Genomic DNA, 17986 nt, shown 5'->3' on the forward strand with positions numbered 1-17986 from the left:
CGGTGTTGAAGAGGAAAGAATCTGAATGTTGTTTGCTTGGCAGATGGGAGAAGACAGGAGATGCTGTACTCATAGGTGGCTCCTGGAGAGTGGTAAGAAGTAATTAGGAGAATGCGTGGCTGGGAGTCATGGTGAAGCTTTGAAGCTTGTACAGTAAGCTATAAAGAACCAGTGGAAACTCTTAAGCGGAAGAGGCATGTGATGGAAGTGATATTATAAGTTGTTAACGTGAAAGTGGTGTGCAGAGTGTGTTTGTAGGCGAAGAGTGGAACAATCCACTCCGCCGCTAATTTAGGTTATTGTCTTCATGTGAGCAGGTAGGAATTTGCAGTCAGGATTCTAGATGTTGATTGGAGACTCAAAGCTGGTACCTGAAACCAGGGAAGTCAGGTAACTGAGAAGAGCTCTGGTACCAAAAGTAGACTTACAAAACCCTCACAGGAAGCTGGTGCCCAGTGGGCAGCCAGATAGGAGCTGACCCTGTGATTACTTGCTAAGTATTTAGAGAAACAGAAGGACATTTAGAAACTACTCTGTCCCAGAAACAAAGCCCTAGGTGGACAGTGATGTCACATTTCATACAGTTTTGAGGAAGTTCTCAGATTTGAGGAGAGGAAGTCATTTGTGATCCTCAGGAGTGCTGTTTCCGTGGAGTGAAAAAGGCAACCGCCAGGATGCATTTGGTTTTATGAAAGGAACCCTGAATGTTAAAAACCAGTATTACATAGTTAATCTGCCAGATAAAATTTAGCATGCCTACCAAGAGCAGAGCCACAGTAAGTGTATGGGTAAGAGATAGGAAAGTAGAATGAGCGATTTATTTCAGTCTCAGAATAAGATCTTGTGATTAAATTAAAAGTTCTCAGTCCTTTCCTGTAGTTTCAGGGTAGAACAAATGGATGTGTTGTACTTCCTACCCTAAACAAACAATGGAGAATAAAGCACAGTAATGATATTCTAAAGAGTCTCTGTGTCACTTGAATGGTAATGCTTTTGTGTGTTTTTTCTGCCTCCTAGAACTTGTTCAACTTGATGTTTACCCAGTTCCGAATTATCTGTCCTACATGGACGTTTCAAGGTAAGAAGCCAAGTCGTAGAGTACTCTAGAATCTGCTTGAAGATTACTTAGCTAATTCTGTCTGAGCATATGCATGAAAACTTTCTATATATTTTGAAAGTAAATAATACAAATTAAGTTCAATAGTTTTTACTTATCCTCTGAAAATGTACATAAGTGTCTGTCAGTTAAAATACTGCATTTGTATAATGTAGTTCAAACCAGAAGAATCAAGGTGTGTTCGTGTGATCACCAATTTGAACACCAGGTTTGTGCTTAAAAGATTAGTGAGTTGAGGGTCATATGGCTGGAAGTTCCAGTAATTCTTTAGTTATATTAACCACATCTTCATATCTTTACCTGAAATTATGTTGATTTCATTAAAAAATATTGTGCTACATTTCTTTGATTTTCCCCCCTTCCTGTTATTTTGTACACAATCTCCTTGCTAAGAACCCTTAGCAAGTAGCCGCTAAGCCTCCCAGAGAAGGATTTCCATACAGCCTACTCACTTTTCTCAGCTCATTTGTGAATAGGCTGACCATCTCACCTTTTATACAAATTCAGTACTGTAGTGTGTCATAGCTACTCCAGTTCCCAAGGATATTATAGTAGACTTTTTCCTGAAGACATAAAGCATGTACAAATTAAACTTTAATAATCTTACACTAAAATTGAAAACTCACAGGGATAACCCCCTCCCCCAACCTACTACTCCTCTGACGTCCTGTATATCTGTTACAATTCCATTGATCAAGGGAAGCAGAGATAACAGTGTCTAAAATAAAAAAAAAAAAAATTGAAAACTCACTTTTAATGTAATTCCAAAAGAAATACCCCAAATTTTCTGAACAACCACAGTACTTGGGAGTATGTGGCCCTCTAAGTGACACTGTTAACTCATTTCATTGTGTAAAATCAGATGTGTTAATAATATTCCCCATCATAATTATGAAACAATGTGTCAGAATTTAGCTGTTGTGAAAATTATTAAATGACAGTTTTATTAGAAATTTGTAATTATAAAATCCTTTATGAGTAGTGCTTCATGCATTTCCTAGTAAGTGCATGTTAGACAGATTCTTGTTTCATGTACTCAAAATCAGATATTACCTGATTTAGTTCGTTTAGTCCCCCTACCAGCCTTGAATGTTGTCTTCACCCTTTTAATAAGAACAGTACTGGAGTCAGGTTTGCATATATTGGTTTATGTAAATATCTTGGAAATATTTATTTGAGAGAGTTGGCCATAGACTGAATCTACTTTCCCTGTACTTGTAGGATGTCATTGGCAAATGGTTGCCTTTGAAACCCCTAAGTGAGGCTGAATTGAAAACTTGTCGTGTTTGTTCCTAAATTCTGCCACTTAAATGCCAGTCAGCTTTCTGATGTAACTCTCATGTCCAGAAACTTGACTGTAGCATGCTCCCAAGCTGTAGGACTTTGTCTTAGGAAACCTCTGCTTCCCCTCACGTAGCTCTGAGCCTTTCGCCCCCTCCTTGTGTGTGAGTGTTTACATTACATGAAGGAACCGCCTGTCACCCTGGGTCCCTGGGGACACCAGTGTTCCCTGGGTCCTTAGGGTTCCTCAGGTTTGAAGCTCCACATTTACAAGTCTTATTGCTGTATGAGGTTGCTTATCCTGAGGGGTGCTTTCAGTCTATCTTACTGAGATGTGTTAGGGCCTAACTGCTATCAAATAAAATCACTAAGTGTATCAATCTTTAGAGCTTTCAAAGCCAAGACTGTATGTGCCTGTATAGACACTAAGCAGAAAAGAATGCTTTCTTTTTTGTATTTTAATGGAAAAGGTGACATAATAGCAAAATTGAAGAACCTGATTTTTAAACCATACATGTCACTGCCCTACTGTCACGACTGTTTTCACTTTTGCTCTAATACAGTTCTTGTCACAAACATCATGCTTTTACAGAATTGTTCATCTGTTTCTAAGGAATTGTAGTCATAATATACATACCATTTTAGAGTCTTTGTGCCTGGTTATTTCACATATTTAAAAAGGAAAGTGAAAGGCTAACCACCTATGATTAAGGAGACATTCAAATATAGATTTTTCTAAAATGTGGTCAATTCATTTAATAATTAAAATTACAATTAGTTTAGTTCACTTTTTATGGTAATTATAATAACCATCTAATGTCTAACTAAATGTTTTCAGATAATTAACTCTTGAGTCTTAAGGGTCAGTGTACCTTTTCATTGCTGCCATTTCTTTCTCTTTATCTATGGCTGTGCTTTCATGATATCCACTGGTGTTGAGAAGTGTTTTAGTGTTAAGGGTAAAAATGTAAATTGGAAAATTAAACTTATTTTATGCCGTTTCACTGTTTGAATTAACCAGAAGTGTATGTTTATTTGTTTGTTTCCAGTATAAGACCTCCTCTCCCTAGACTTGAGTGAGTTTGTCGACTTTTTAGGATAGCAATTCTGGGAACCAGACCTACTTTTCCTTTCTTTCTTATTTCTTACCACAATTTATCTTGCTTCTGGTTAAAGTGAATACACATATCCTTTTGATTCATACTCACTATATTTTGGTATTTCAGTTGAAGTTTTATTTATTAAATGTAATTATTTTGAGTTTCAAACTATATTTTAGGCCAAATTCCAATCAGAGAAAAACGTCCTATGTTTTTGTATTTAGGAACCGCTTAGAAAATGTGCCTGAGTGGGTATGTGAAAGCCGAAAGTTAGAAGTTCTGGATATTGGCCATAATCAAATATGTGAACTTCCTGCACGGTAAGTATTAGAAGTCAAGTTAGAGAAACTCAAATTCCAGAAGCAATTTTAAAAATTGCTGATTCAGCGTTCCACTTGTTATTATGAATCCCTAAAAAAGAGTTTTTTAAAGACCTTATTTAGTATCTTTTACTTCAGCTGGTGTCTTCAAGTTACAAACTTTGTTCATGCAGTGAAGAGTGCAGTGAAGCTTTGCCTCCTCAGCCTCTGCACCCCTCAAAGTCATGCAGGGGTGCTGCTTGTTGGGAATGTTTAAAGAAGCAAAAGAAATGTTCAGAGACTCGGCAAACAGTATGATTGGTTCACCTCTGTAATCTTAATTTCTTTTAGAATCTTCCCTTTCTGTCCATTGACGTGATATGTCTACCTTACCCACAAATAATTTTTGGTTTTTCTTCAACATAATTTTTGGGGGATCAGAAAGATTATTAGGTCATTCAACCTAGAAAGAGCAAACTAGATTCTTTTTTTCTTGGTATGAAACTTGAAATAGAAGGTTCAAGGAGTTTTCTTTTCTCCTCTTCTCTCTTAACGTATTATTATTTTTATTTCACAATTTTCACTTTAATGGTAAGATATCTAAAACAGCCATGTGAAGATGTCTAATATCCACAGATGCAGACATCTTCGGGTTAACGAATTATGTCACAAAGTATCATTGGACTGTTAGTGACTAGCCATACAGTTAATAACCAGAAGGGTAGTCAGTTTGTTCTGCTGTCCTGTCGAACTTTCTGTGACAATTGAAATGCTCTGTGTCTGTGCTGTCCAGTATGGTATCCCCAGCCACATGTGACTACTGAGCACTTGAAATGTGGCCAGTGTGAATGAGGACCTGAATTTTAAATTTAATTTTAATTTAAATAGCCATTTGTGGCTAGTGGCTGCCACAATTCAGGTCTAGGTATTTGCACTATTCTTGACCGGTCACTCAACAAAGGAAGTCAGTTGTTTCTAACTGTATAGTCAAAAATATCAATGAAAGTATTATAGAAATATGTCAATATTTTGGAGTAAAGTTTTACTTTAGGTGCATGATCTTCAAAGGTATGTGATCAATGTTCCTGTATTTTCTTGTAAAACACAAGAGTCATGAAATATGCTTGCTTGGTAAGCCTAGTAAATGTGTTCGAGTTCAGCTGTTCGATATGGTAGCCACTAATCATTAGCCAAGGGTCCGTAGAGCACTGGAAACCTGACTAGTCCTAACTGAGAAGTGCTGAAGTATAAAATACACACTGGAAGCAAAATATCACAATGCTGTTGTACCTTAATTATGTTAAAATAATATTTTGGAATATTGGGTCAAATAAAAAGTACTATAAGAATTAATTTACCTGTTTCTCTTCACTTTTAATTTTAAATCACATATATGGCTTGCATTGTATTTCTGTTGGATAACACTGTGTTAGACTATAGCTCTCATAAGGGAAATCTGAGTTACAGTTTCAACCCCTGGAAAGCTCAGTTAATTTTACTTTCTGAGCCATATGTCATACTCATAAATTCAGTCCCTTTGAAAATGCTTTCTGCTTTAGAGTTGTTTTGTTCACTGAGCATTTAGGTTACCCAGTGCAGCCCATCACCATTACTAAGGGAAGGGTTGGTGATGTGCCCTGTAGACAGCACTGTGTGTGTGTGTGAGTGTGTGTGTGTGTGTGGGGGGGCTGTTTTAGAAGACAAACAGCAAAAATGAAAGCAGGCTACTACTAATAGAGAAAAAAACTAATTTGTTGAAAAAATCTTTTATTATGTACGTAAACCAACAATTAAATTAATACAAGATAACTTACATTTTATCTAATACAAGATAACTGACATTTTATCGACTTTTCTCCCAAAATGAATCTTTGATTTGCTCTGTGTTAGCACAGGCTTTTTTGGGGGATCTAAACAAATGCTTATTCAAAGCCAATCCCAAATGCTCTATTGTCAAGGAATTTAAACAGTGTTTGTTTTTGTGTGTTTCTGTTTTTAATCTTTGGGACATAAATAATATGTATTGTTTTCTAATTAATGGTGGTATTTAGTTGCAGACTTTGTATCAGCCCTGTCATTGATCTAATATTTCAGACAAGACAGTGATTCATTGGAAGTTGATTTACTATTCAAACTTTATTTATCTAAGTGATGTGTGTGAAGGGTTTGACAAAATAGAAATTAGTATTTAGAAGTGGAAATGTACTCAGAAGAAAAGATTGTATTTTAGTGCTTAGTATCCAAAAGAATTGAACTAAATCCAATAGTTAGTATTTAATACTCATCCTATAGTTATATCTGCTTTTTTATTTGGAAAAATCAAGATAAAGATTTTTGTCACCTATCTTTCAGTTATCTATCTGTTTAAGGATGTGTGTGTGTGTGTGTGTGTGTGTGTATGTATGTGTGTGTAAATAATAAATGACCCCATCTAAATTGTACTCCACGGTCAGCAAGGCAGCAAAATTGGTGAGGCAAATCGTAAATCATTGGTTTGACGTGACCATTACAGAGACTGCCCTGTGTCACCTGTGACTGAATGGGAGTCCTGGGCAGCCTGTCTTGTCACGGTGATACCTCACCCTGCCAAGTCAGACGTGTTAGGTGTCCTTAATGAGGGCCTGTGGTGTGACAGCACGGAAACAGGTTGTGAGCAAAGAAACTAGTTTTGGTATTTAAAGTGAATAAAGATATGGCTGGAATGGAGAGTGACGTTGACCACTTTGGAGGTTAGTGAGTGAGGTCAGAATGGTGAGGAACAGCAGATGGGCCAGGCGGCTTCATTCTGGGACCGCGGTGCACATGCGTTCTCATTCCACGTAATGACCTCACTGCCCACAGTCCCCAGATTTCTGTATTTAAACCCAGGCTGTTTTATTCTCTGTAACTGTTGAAGTCCTAAATGGTCGTAACGCAGATTTACAATAGATTAACAAGTATTCATCATTTGTTGCCATTTTGATAACCCATAGAAGAAACACAGCCACGCTTCCAAAGGGCTCTTTAAGGCGCAAAAGAAATAGTGGATTAAGTGAGTTCTAGTTGCTTTAGGAGGGAGTCTCTGCTTTGGTTTAGGATTAAACCAAAGAGAAAACAAAAATATACAGCCTTAGGGAAGTGAGAAAAGGGAGGAATAATTATGATGGTGCAATACAGCTGAGGAAAAATTTAACATTTTCTCAGTTGGCATTTTTGAAAGACTAATTGGATCAAAAAATCTTTTGTTTAATGTTGATCCTGTAGGTAAAAATTGGCTTGACTGTATTTATTCAGAATCTGTTGTGGGTAAAACACCCAGTGTTCGTGGGCGATACAAGATACAAGCCCTACTTTGGGAAGCCTACCACCTTTTAAAGCTTGCTCTGGGAACCTAAGGAGATTAGACTGCTCTCTTCAGTATTTTCAGTGAAACTTCTTTCTCTTTCACTAAGTAGAGCTTCTTCATTAAATATTCCTTTTCATAGTTTTTCCCACCCTCTCTGGTTTTTCAAAGTATGGAATATGTTGAAATATAAACAGCTCCAAGTTTGAGCTTATGTTTAAATGAATTTGTAGTTGCTCTGCATGAAGCGATGTTTTTTGGAGATAGAATTTTAAATGTTCTCCTACTCCTATTCATTTTTTAGTCTTTATCCGAAATTAGCTCTAAGTGAGTTTCCTTCTGACTTTGTTCCTTTCTGTACAGCTTGTTTTGTAACAGTAGTCTCCGGAAGCTGCTGGCAGGACACAACCAGCTGAGCAGGTTACCTGAAAGGCTGGAAAGAACCTCCGTGGAGGTCTTGGATGTGCAGCACAACCAGCTCCTAGAGCTGCCCCCGACCCTCCTGATGAAGGCGGACAGGTAAAGGGCACGTTCGTTCTGGTGGTTCATTGGAGATGTAAAATGCCCCCTCGGTAGCCCTCTGAGACCTTTCTGTGGACTTTCTGATTATCTGTCTGTCTGAAATTTGTGAAGAAAATGGTTTGCCAGCCACTTCTCTGACCACTTTGCAGAAGACGGAGCCAGGGATATCCTAGAAATTGTTTTGATGTGAAGGGGTAGTGAATTTAAATATTAAGTGAAAATCTATTTTCTGTGAAGAGGTGCCACATGCAGATCTTTCTTGACAGAAAGCTTTCGGTAACTGAGTGTTAACTTTGGAATATCTTGTTTGCTTCAGAGCCCTTGTGAATTAAACTAAAATGCTTCATAGCCTGGTGGCCTGAATCATTTTGATCTCGGCTAATGTTTATTTTTAGTGAGTGACCATAGCATTAGAGACAGTATGAGAGATCTAACTTTTAGTGTACCTCATGATAAAGACAAAAGTTAAGTTTAACGTTGTGCTTCTCTAAAAGAAGGAAATAATGATGGGTCTTTTTGCCTTAAAAAGTAAATTGGAGGTACGTTTCAGCATATGTAATTCAGGTGAGACAGCAGTGACTGTGGGTAAAACATTAATAGCAGTCTGACATCTCTGGCTCTCCTAGACTGACTTAGATGCCCAGCCACGTGTCCCACGCCCCCTGTGCCTCCTCCTGTCACAATACTCCTCACACCCTGTATTCTGACTTCTCACCTACTTGTCTGTCACCCCTCTCCGATTTTAAACTCAATGAGTCCAGTGACTATGTCTTAATTGCAGTTACATCCTCAGCGTCTTGAAACGTGTCTGGTTCTCAACTAATATTTGTTTAATGAGTGGTAGAAAGTTTAAGGAATTTTAAATGGTACCTTCAGTCTTGGATTTGTATTTTTTCTTCTTCTCCTTTTTTAAAAACAATCTTTTAAATGAAGATATAACTTACGGTAAAAACAAAAAAGTGTAGAGCTGTTAAGCGTACTGCTCAAGGAATCTGTACATAGGTATGTGCCCCTGTAACCATCACCCAGATCAGGATAGAGAACATAGCACTCCTTTTCCTTTAATTCTGATTTCCTTATTTTTAAAAATGTTTATTCTGTGTACTTAATGTAAATTGCAATGAATTCCTACTGGAATAATTATAGAGAAATATGGAATTGTGAGAAAATGGGATTTTTATATTGTAATTAACTGGTGCTATATTCTTCCCCAGACAAAAAGAGCAATGTTTCAAGATTATATAAAGAACTGTTTTTGCTTTTGCTTTCATATCAAAGTACAGTGTGCGGCATATAGGTAGCTCATACGCTATGCAGCATTTATGAATACTGTAGGATTTTATTTCTTCCCCTGTGGAGAATTCTAAGTTATGGTGTAACCTTGTATTTTTGTATTTTCTTTTGTAAGGCTAACTAGGCAAAATTTGAGTGCAGCTTCATAATGAAAATCCACTTTTTCTCCTGGGGGCCTGCACTGAATCTGTAGAAACAAACAGGTAGATGGATCCGGGTTTTAGGAGTCTTTGAGATAAAACCATTTCTGAATCTGGCCAAGTCCCATACGTTCATGGCTCACAGAGTAAGCAGGTAGCGCTGGAACTCTCCAGTAGATAATAATCATTCTTTATTCATCTCTGAGGCTTAGATTTTAAAGGGACAGTTCTATGTATTTGACTCTGCAGGCCGTCGGTAAGCTTTCATCGAGTCTCCTCGTTGCCAGGGCGGGTCCGCAAGCATGTCCATGAGGGCGCTCAGCGTGTAGTCGGAGACACATTGTTTGTGTCTAGATATGTTTAGACGAGAGGTTGAGTGGGGCAACTGTAGTTCAGATTGTTCCACAAGTGATTCTGCTGACTCCCAAGGTCAAGAACCACTGCCTGAACGGGCTCTGACCCTGTGCTGGTCACTCCGAACCTCGGTTTTCCCGTTTTGTACGGTCCTCACACGGGATTTGTAAGTTCGAAAAGGGAGGGTTGTGTGAACTGCATTGTCTCTAGGAATGCAACATGGAAAATTCAGGACCTGAATGGAAGCCCTGAAAGAGGACAGGTGCTGTCGGGGAGCAGAACAGCTGAGCCACAGTGTAAGCTGCATGGGTGTAGGGGGTGTAGGCGCAAATTCCCACAGTCTAACTAGTCAGGCGACCCAGAGCCAACTGCATTTCGTCGTGGAGGGAGTTAGCCAGCCTCTGTAGGTCTCGGGAGGAGGGCAGGCCGTGCTAAATTTCATTTCTGGCACAGGAAAGTTCTGGAGGAAGGGGTTGGGTGAATTAGAAAGAGCAAGCATTGTCCTGCTTTTTATTTTACGAGAGAAGAGCAAATGACCAAAAAAGGCTGAAATAAAGAACTTTTTCAAGCCGGCATATTCTGGTGCCTTTGTTTTCCAACCAATGTAATAGCCACATCTCCAGCATAGTGTAGCAGCTGATCTATTACTCATGACTCAGAGTCAGAAAGAATAGTTAGGAGGTTTGGTGCTCTCAGGCAGGTAGAGTTACACGGGGCACGGTGAGGTAAAGCAAATTAGTTCTTTTCTGGAAAACATTCTTGCGTTATTTCACTTGTTGGAAGACAAAAACATTTTGTGATTCTCACCAAACTGTTTACTGCTTCTTAAAGGGTTAATACTTATTCTACGTATCCCTTTTCTAAAACCTAAATAATTGAGGTTTTATCTACCTAAATTTAAAAAAATATATAATTTTTTATTGAGGTTTCATCTACCTAAATTTAAAAATATATATAAATACTATATATGGTGCAAAAATGTATACACATTTTAAGAAAGGAAAAAAACTGTATTAAAATTGTAATACTCAATATACACCAATAGCAAAAGATGAATACAAGTCATGTGTATACATTTTTTTGGCACTCCTGGGGGTGTGTGTGTGTGTGTGTGTGTGTGTGTGTATTTAGGCATAATTTACATTCAGGTAAATGTAGAGATATTGTGTATTTGGTTTGAATCTTGGGGAAGGAATAAACTAGTGTTGACAGTTGTGGGAGAAGATCAACCCAGAAAACATGAAGTTTAAAATACTAAAGAGGACTTTTTAGGAAAGATCTTTGTGGCAAGCTTCTTGTAGGTGTTTTCAGTTATAATTTGTTTTCATTCGTGATTCAGGCCAGCGTCCAAAGTCCTGTGCTGAGTGTGGCAGGGGGTTGAAGAATGACTAATCATAGGTATTACCCTCAAGGAGCTTACAATCTAATGCAGTGTTTAAAGTAACTACACAATAAACTAATACAAGTTGTATTTCAGAGGGTGAAAGAGAAGGAATGATATGGTTGGTATTAGTTTAGCTCCTGGAATGAAGAACAGCACTTTGTGATATAATACGTAGCTGTGTGTTTGCAAGTAGCTTCAGGCAATAATAAAACTTTGCTTCACTTCTTCCATTCAGTTTGCTCCATAATACAAATCTGAATTTTCTCTTATAGATGCTTCTTTTTTCATATTTTTATGATAATGATCGTTTCCAGTTCTGTGTTTGGTTATATAACTGAGGGAAGGGCCTGAATACAAGTCTTCGTAGAAGTTATACATGGTTTAGTTTCGTTCTAAAGTGGAGCTCGTGCTTGGAAACTTCAAGAAAACTGTCAGAAAAACATGCATTATTGGACACAGAGCAAAAGACTCTCTTTCTTGGGAGTTTTTTCTTTACTCTTAATCTTGGCTGCTAAAACCAATATCATGGTTTTAGTTACATGGCGTCTGTTAAATATTACAGCTTTAGAATGGTGTGTGTTAATGTGCTTTATCTGGTAGCGGGAAGGGATTTGGTAACCAAATAGGAAAGTGTAATCTACTTTAAATGAAGTATGACTTCATTTAAAGTAATGAAGTAATTCATTTAAGTAATTTAAATGATGACTTTTAGTAATACCTTTATCTTTCTCTGAAAACTTTAGGCCAATTTTATTAAAATTCTTACGACTTGAATCAAGGATTTCAGTTTATGAGTTTACTCTCCATGGTCATCTTTGAGTTTTGTTTATTTTGACTTGCTTTTCACTGGCAGCTTAAAAACTATGGGAGGATGTGAAAGATGATGAGCCATGTGTTGCCGACAAATTGTGATTTTGATCTTAATGATCAGGTCAGGATTTGGTTTGGTGGCATGAACTGGCAGATATTCTAATCTGGATCTTACTTGCCTAAAATGTCTCATTTTACCTCTTTTTGCTTAGAGTTGAGGCTTTTTTTGATGGAAACTCCCAAAAGAGTTTCAGATAATCAGTTTTCATCAACAGATGGACAAGGGTGGGGGTAGATATTCCCCATGGGTCACCAGAGTGGATAGATGAGGTGTTGCCATCCTTCTGTTCTTCCTGAAATCTGGGTGAAGCCTGACACCCATGTGATGGCCAGAGCTGCTCCTGAGGAGGTCACTCAAATTAACAAAGCCACAGCAGACCCTTCAGAAGGAGAGTTACAGATTCCTGTTGTGGGTGGACATTAGGGTCTGTTGTTATCCTTGGTTGGAACAGTACAAGGTATTCTCAGGGGTGGGAATGGGGATATTATTGAATATCCCCAGAGTATTAGTCACATTACAGACCATAAGTTTTAGTGACTCAGATAGAATGTGTGTAAATATCAAGGGGTCTGAAAGGGAACAGGAAATTGGGGAGAGTGTAATCGATTGACCACGACAACTGGTGCCTTTTGGCAAAGACAGATATTTCTGACATTTGGAAGAGCTGAGCTGCCTACACCACTTTTTTTTTTTTTTTTTTAAGTGAAGAGAGCTATCTTGTGAAGTTGTAATGCTTTGAGAGCCATAGTGGAATAAAACAATGTTTCTCAAAGCCTGTCTTCAGAATCCCCTAGATTACTTATTAAACACGCAGATTCCTGGCCCTTAGATCAATTCTACGGACTCAACTTGGCCAATCATCAGAATTTTTAATTCTGTCGGTTTGAAGGCCTTACTCTGACCTCCTAAATAAGAATGTCTGGGGGTTGAAGTTTAGAATCATGTACCTTCTGAGAGGAGGGCACAAGATCACGGCTGTGTATTTTTGCCAAAAATATATCACCTTACTCTAGTGTAATAAAACCTAATAGAAAGATATTCTACAAAATATTGTCTAGTACTTTTCAAAAGTGTCAACGTCATTTGAGAAAAGTAAGACTGATCAGAGGAGACTAAGGGGCATAATAATGAAATGCAACATGGGAGCCTGGATTAGATCCTGGACCAGATAGAGGACATCAGTGGCATAACTGATGAAATTAGAATAAGATTAATTTATAGTATTGCATCAGTGTTCATTCTTAATCAATTATACTTAATTTTTTAAATTCTTTTCAAGTTCTTATGCAACAATTCTTATATCTGTATACCTTTTGTTCCTTTACTCTAGACTTGTGATCTTTATTGCCCAAGCCAGGCAGATTTTTCAGACCTTCCAAAATAATAGTGTGTGAATTCTGTTGTACTGTTTGCACTTTTTCTTCACTTGGAATCCCCACTATTAGATGGTGTTGCTAGGCATATAAAAATTGTAGTTCTTTTTCAAATTGATTAGTGGGGTATAACATTAATTTAGTGGGTTTCTACTGGCACTTAAAAATAATTACATATGATAGAAAAAAACCAGTGTAAGATAGAGTGAAGTTACATATGTTTTTATGAAACATATGCATGCATCTCTGGGATGATGGGAGAATCAGATGAAATAGAAAATAGGAAGGAGCTATGGTCTCTGCAAAGCACCTTCCAAATGTAAAGAAAGCAGTGATACGTTACTGCTTGTTTTCTAATTAGTGGAAGAGGCTTGTGTAGTAAGGAGGGCTGTGTGCATGAAGCATCTCTTGGTCCATTAAACAGTATTTTATGCAGTTATTACAAACATTTATAAGGAAGAAGCTCGATGAGATTATTACATCCCTATTGAGACCAAACTCAGTGTTTTAGAAATTTCTGAAATGGGATGGGGTTATATCCCACCTATTTATTGAGTAAAACTATTAAATTTTGCAAAATTAATTGTTCGTTCTCATGGAAGTACAACACATTAAACCAATTTACATTAAACCAATTTAATTTGTGTCCTGAAGCATTGTGAGGTTGTGGGACAAGTGTTTTATATTTCAGAGGTTGGGTATTGAATTTAATTTTCCTGAGACCATTATAATAAAATATCTTTTTAGTCCAGTTGTTTGCTCCGCCCATTGACTAACAAGATGACTGAGTCAGGCTTTATTCAGTGCAAATGAAATCCTTTGGAACCAGCAGTGTAGTTTCAACTTATTTTCATTTCCTAGAGGGAAAAGATGTGGGATTTGTTTTTCCTCCGTAATTTCCCATAAAGAGTGTGTAGCGCCTTCAGTGCAGGCAAATTTCAACAAGATGGGAGAACAAGTCTTTTTGGAAATCACTGTCTTCCCTTCATCCAGAGGTCGTGAGAGGTTTTTAAAATCTCTTCTGCAGCTTTATAAATGGACATTCATTTGTCAAGCTTTTTTTCCTTTGAAAACAAGGTTCTGGCCTAAAAGTATGCAAACATTTATGAATTAATTCCTCTCTTTCCTTTTCCTGTGTCTATAACTACATATTTCCTTGAGAATTGTGTTTTAATGAGTTTGTCAGATAGTTTCCCAGTAACCCCAGTCCATGATATTTTAGGGCAATACTTTTTAACTTTTTCTAATTCTACACTGAAGAAATTCTTAGCAGGGTATTTAAGTCAGGTGTTATAAATGGGACCTAAAGAAACAGTACTTCAAAGAACTATGAAACTGGTTTCCTTCCTAGTTCAAAACCATTTCAGAAAACTGCATGAATGACCTTTATTTTCTTCTGTGTAGCACACACGACTATAATTTCCCATGACTATTTATGGTCTGTACAACCCTTTTCTAACTTCCTTTTTTTTTTTTTTAAATGTCAACGGAATATGTGTTTCTTTAATGGAAAATGTTCTATTTTGGGGGAAGTTGCTTTTCCTTAGCTAAGTAGTGGAGCTGGGTGGTTGCGTATGTAAGCTTGTGGGGGTTGCAAGATTGGGGAATATTAAACTAGTGGATTGAGAACTTGGAATGACAGTCCTGGTGATGACTCCTGAATACAAAGCCTTCTTTTTATCCACGATTAAAAATAACTGTACCTGGTATTCCGTATTCTTCCTTTTTGAGGAAGATTTTGTTCTTTTTTCCGAACACATGGCAGAATAGTCCTGAATTGAATGCTGAAAGTTTCAAACCCCGGTGATTTTGAAATGAGAAAATGGAGATGCATTAGCAGGGTCCTTCTAGGGGAGGAGGCACGGTGGCTTTGCCCTTGCCCACGGCCGCCCGTGAGCCTTCCGGATGAACGCTCTCCACGTTCTGGTCGCCACAGCTTCGCAATGGAGCACACACAGTGGAGATGCACGGTGAAGCGGGAGGGTCGTTTGTCTGACTCGTGAGCCACACACGGCCTGCTCTGTCCTGCCCTGCCCTTCCGAACGCTTTGGAGCCTGAGCACAGCAAGAATTTGGCTTCAGCTCTCCAGCTTTGCATTTCGCATGTATCTGTGTCTCACAGTAGCAGGAGAAGGATTACACTGTTTTTAATCATTTTAGTATCTTAAGTGAGAAAACAGTCTTCATATTTTAGCCATTGTTCACTCTATCTTTTGGATAACTGGTAGCATAGCTATATATACAGAGGGTGCCAAAAAAATGTATACATATTTTAAGAAAGGGAAAAACCATTAAAATTGTAATACTCAATATATACCGATAACAAAAGATGAATACAGGTCACATTTGACTTCTGCAATTACAAGAGGTGTTCAAAACGGTTCCCATCAGCGTCCAGACACTTCTGATTACAGCGAACTACTGCTTGGGCAACGCTGACCAAAGTGTCCACTTGTATACATTCTTTTGGCGCCCCCGGTATAGATATATGTATCTTATTTGTTTTAATGTAAAATTTTTCAAGTATGATATAAATACAGAGCCAAGTCCTAAGGGTAGCACATGATGCATTTTCTCAAAGTGAGTGCACTCGTGTAACCAGCACCCAGATCAAGAACCAGAACGTTATCGTATTAGAAAAATTAGCAGCCTTTTCTTTTTCTCTCTTTGAGACCGCCTCTTTCTCTGACTGTAACTACCAAAGATGAGTTTTGCCTGGTTTTGAGCTCGTAGTTATGGAATCATGCACTGTATCCACTCGTGTCTGGCTTGTTTCACTCTACATTATATTTGTGAGATTCACCCTACTGATGCGTAGTCGTCGTTCTTCATGTTCCCTGCTTTATAGTGTTCTGTTACCAGGGCAGATTGTCTCCTGCAGTTGTGAATCTATGGCAGTAAAATGTGGTTTTCACATCGTACTGAAAAGGACTTAGTCACTGTGATTTAGTCGTACTGTGATCTGCTGTGTAATTGTTTTATTACTATAAGAGCTCTTTTTTAAAAAATAGGGAATTGTTTTTCTCATCCTTAAAACAGAATATTTATTTTATCACTCTCTCTTCCACTTCCCATCAGCTATAAAATTAGTCACTTCCTCTCAGCTTTTTGCCTTCATAAAAATTTATTTCTCTCTATATTCAAAACACATGGATAGCTATTGTGTTCATTATAGATGGTGGGGTCAGGTAGCCATCTGCCTCCTAAAGCTAGGTCCTATCTTTAAATTCCCATTTCTACACCCAGTTTCTAATATGCTAGGTATCCATCAGAAAACTGGGTATTTTGAGGATTCTGGACTAGAACTCTGGCTTCTCAGTGGGATTTTGTTGCATTTTGTCATTGTAGCCTGAGATTCCTGAATGCATCTGCGAACAAACTGGAAACCCTTCCTCCAGCCACACTTTCTGAAGAGACGAGCAGCATCTTACAGGAGTTGTATTTGACAAACAACAACCTCACAGACAAGTGTATACCCTTGTTAACAGGACACCCCCATCTAAAGATCCTTCACATGGCCTATAACCGGCTTCAAAGCTTCCCAGCAAGGTAAAGAAGATCACAAAGTGATGTTTTTCATTGCATTTCTGAGAATGGATTCACAGATGGAAAGGCAAAGGCTAAACTGTTCATTTCCAACATAACGCAAAGCTGATTCTTGTTCGCTGTTGTCTTTTATATAAGCTGTGATCGGCATTCCCCTCAAGAGAAATGTGTTGGTTTTTCTAATAAGAATGTATCCTAAGACCCAATCACTGGGACATTCTTATGATTTTAAAATAAGGTGTGTTATTTAGCGGTTGTGTTTTTTCTTTTGCTCTTTTTAACCAGTCAGATTTTTTTTTTTATAAATAATGTGGTGTGGTAATTAGAACATAAACTAGAAACCTGAAGGTTCTTAATTAGCTGCCAGCTTTTATGTTTGTACTTATGGTCTAAAAAGCAGTGGTGGCCTATGTAACATAGAAACTCTGTGACATGACAAATGATGTATGGCTGTCAGGAGATTCCATTTTTAATAATGTTTTGATGTTAAGTTCTAATTTTTGCGAGCAGTGGCACTGCGTCTCGCTTTGAATGAATCTACACACTGAGCCTGCCACGAAGATTTACGCACTTCCATGTTATTGGCATTTATCCATCTCACAAGTTAGGACTCGGAACACACACCCACACATCAAAGAAGCAAACATTAACCCCTCTGGTATTCTCCTGCTAACTGCGATTCAGTACTGGGCCAGCGCGCAATACTGGCACAGCCTCCCTCTGCTGCTGTCAAGACTCCCAGGCTGTTTAAACCCTTCTAAGGAGGGAGGCCCAAATGCGCATCAACTCAGAGTATCGCTCTGTTTTTTGTAGTGTGTGTTTCTTTTTCCCCTTCATTTGATGTTAGCCATTCAACTTTTTTGTTTTAACTTCTATGTACTTTTACTTCACTATGGGATGAGGAGATGATATTTTTTGAAGAAAGCATAGTAGTCACATACCGATAATACATCTGAAAGCGTTCCTTGTCCTATTTCAGATGGTGAATGTCTGAGGCTTGCAGGAGAAATGATCGTCAGACTCAAATTCTCTGGGTGTCCCCAAGTGTCCCGTGCCAGTTGTAATCACCCGAAGTACAGAGAATTTTTTTATGCACCCCATCAAAACCCCTCTTGCTATAATTTCTAGCTCCCTGGGGATTGTGGTCTGACCCGGTAGCTCCCATACAGGACAGGAGTAGGCTTTACTTATCCCCGTTAGCCTCTTGTCTCACACGCAGTGGCCTGGGGGAGACTCAACAGATGGTTTCTGAATTAGAGAACATGCCCCGCGATCTAGGCCACCTTATTCCCATGGTGAGGGATAGAAACGTCTTTAGTTTCTCCTTTTTTGAGCCTGATTTCTATCTTTCTGTCATTTTTCGTGCTCTATTACCCATTGATTTC

The 17986-nt window shown here is 38.2% G+C and overlaps 1 protein-coding gene across 1 annotated transcript in view; it reads left to right on the plus strand.

Annotated features, from left to right (window-relative positions):
• PHLPP1 (PH domain and leucine rich repeat protein phosphatase 1) overlaps positions 1–17986 on the plus strand; it is a 176842-nt gene that overhangs the window by 134545 nt on the left and 24311 nt on the right. The window contains exons 8-11 of the mRNA XM_033087523.1: positions 1018–1078; positions 3723–3818; positions 7483–7638; positions 16404–16604. Of these exons, the coding sequence (XP_032943414.1) occupies positions 1018–1078; positions 3723–3818; positions 7483–7638; positions 16404–16604 (514 nt within the window). The remainder of the gene's footprint in view (positions 1–1017; positions 1079–3722; positions 3819–7482; positions 7639–16403; positions 16605–17986) is intronic.

The sequence above is a fragment of the Rhinolophus ferrumequinum genome, chromosome 19 (assembly GCF_004115265.2).
Source record: "Rhinolophus ferrumequinum isolate MPI-CBG mRhiFer1 chromosome 19, mRhiFer1_v1.p, whole genome shotgun sequence".
NCBI classification, from domain to species: domain Eukaryota; kingdom Metazoa; phylum Chordata; class Mammalia; order Chiroptera; family Rhinolophidae; genus Rhinolophus; species Rhinolophus ferrumequinum.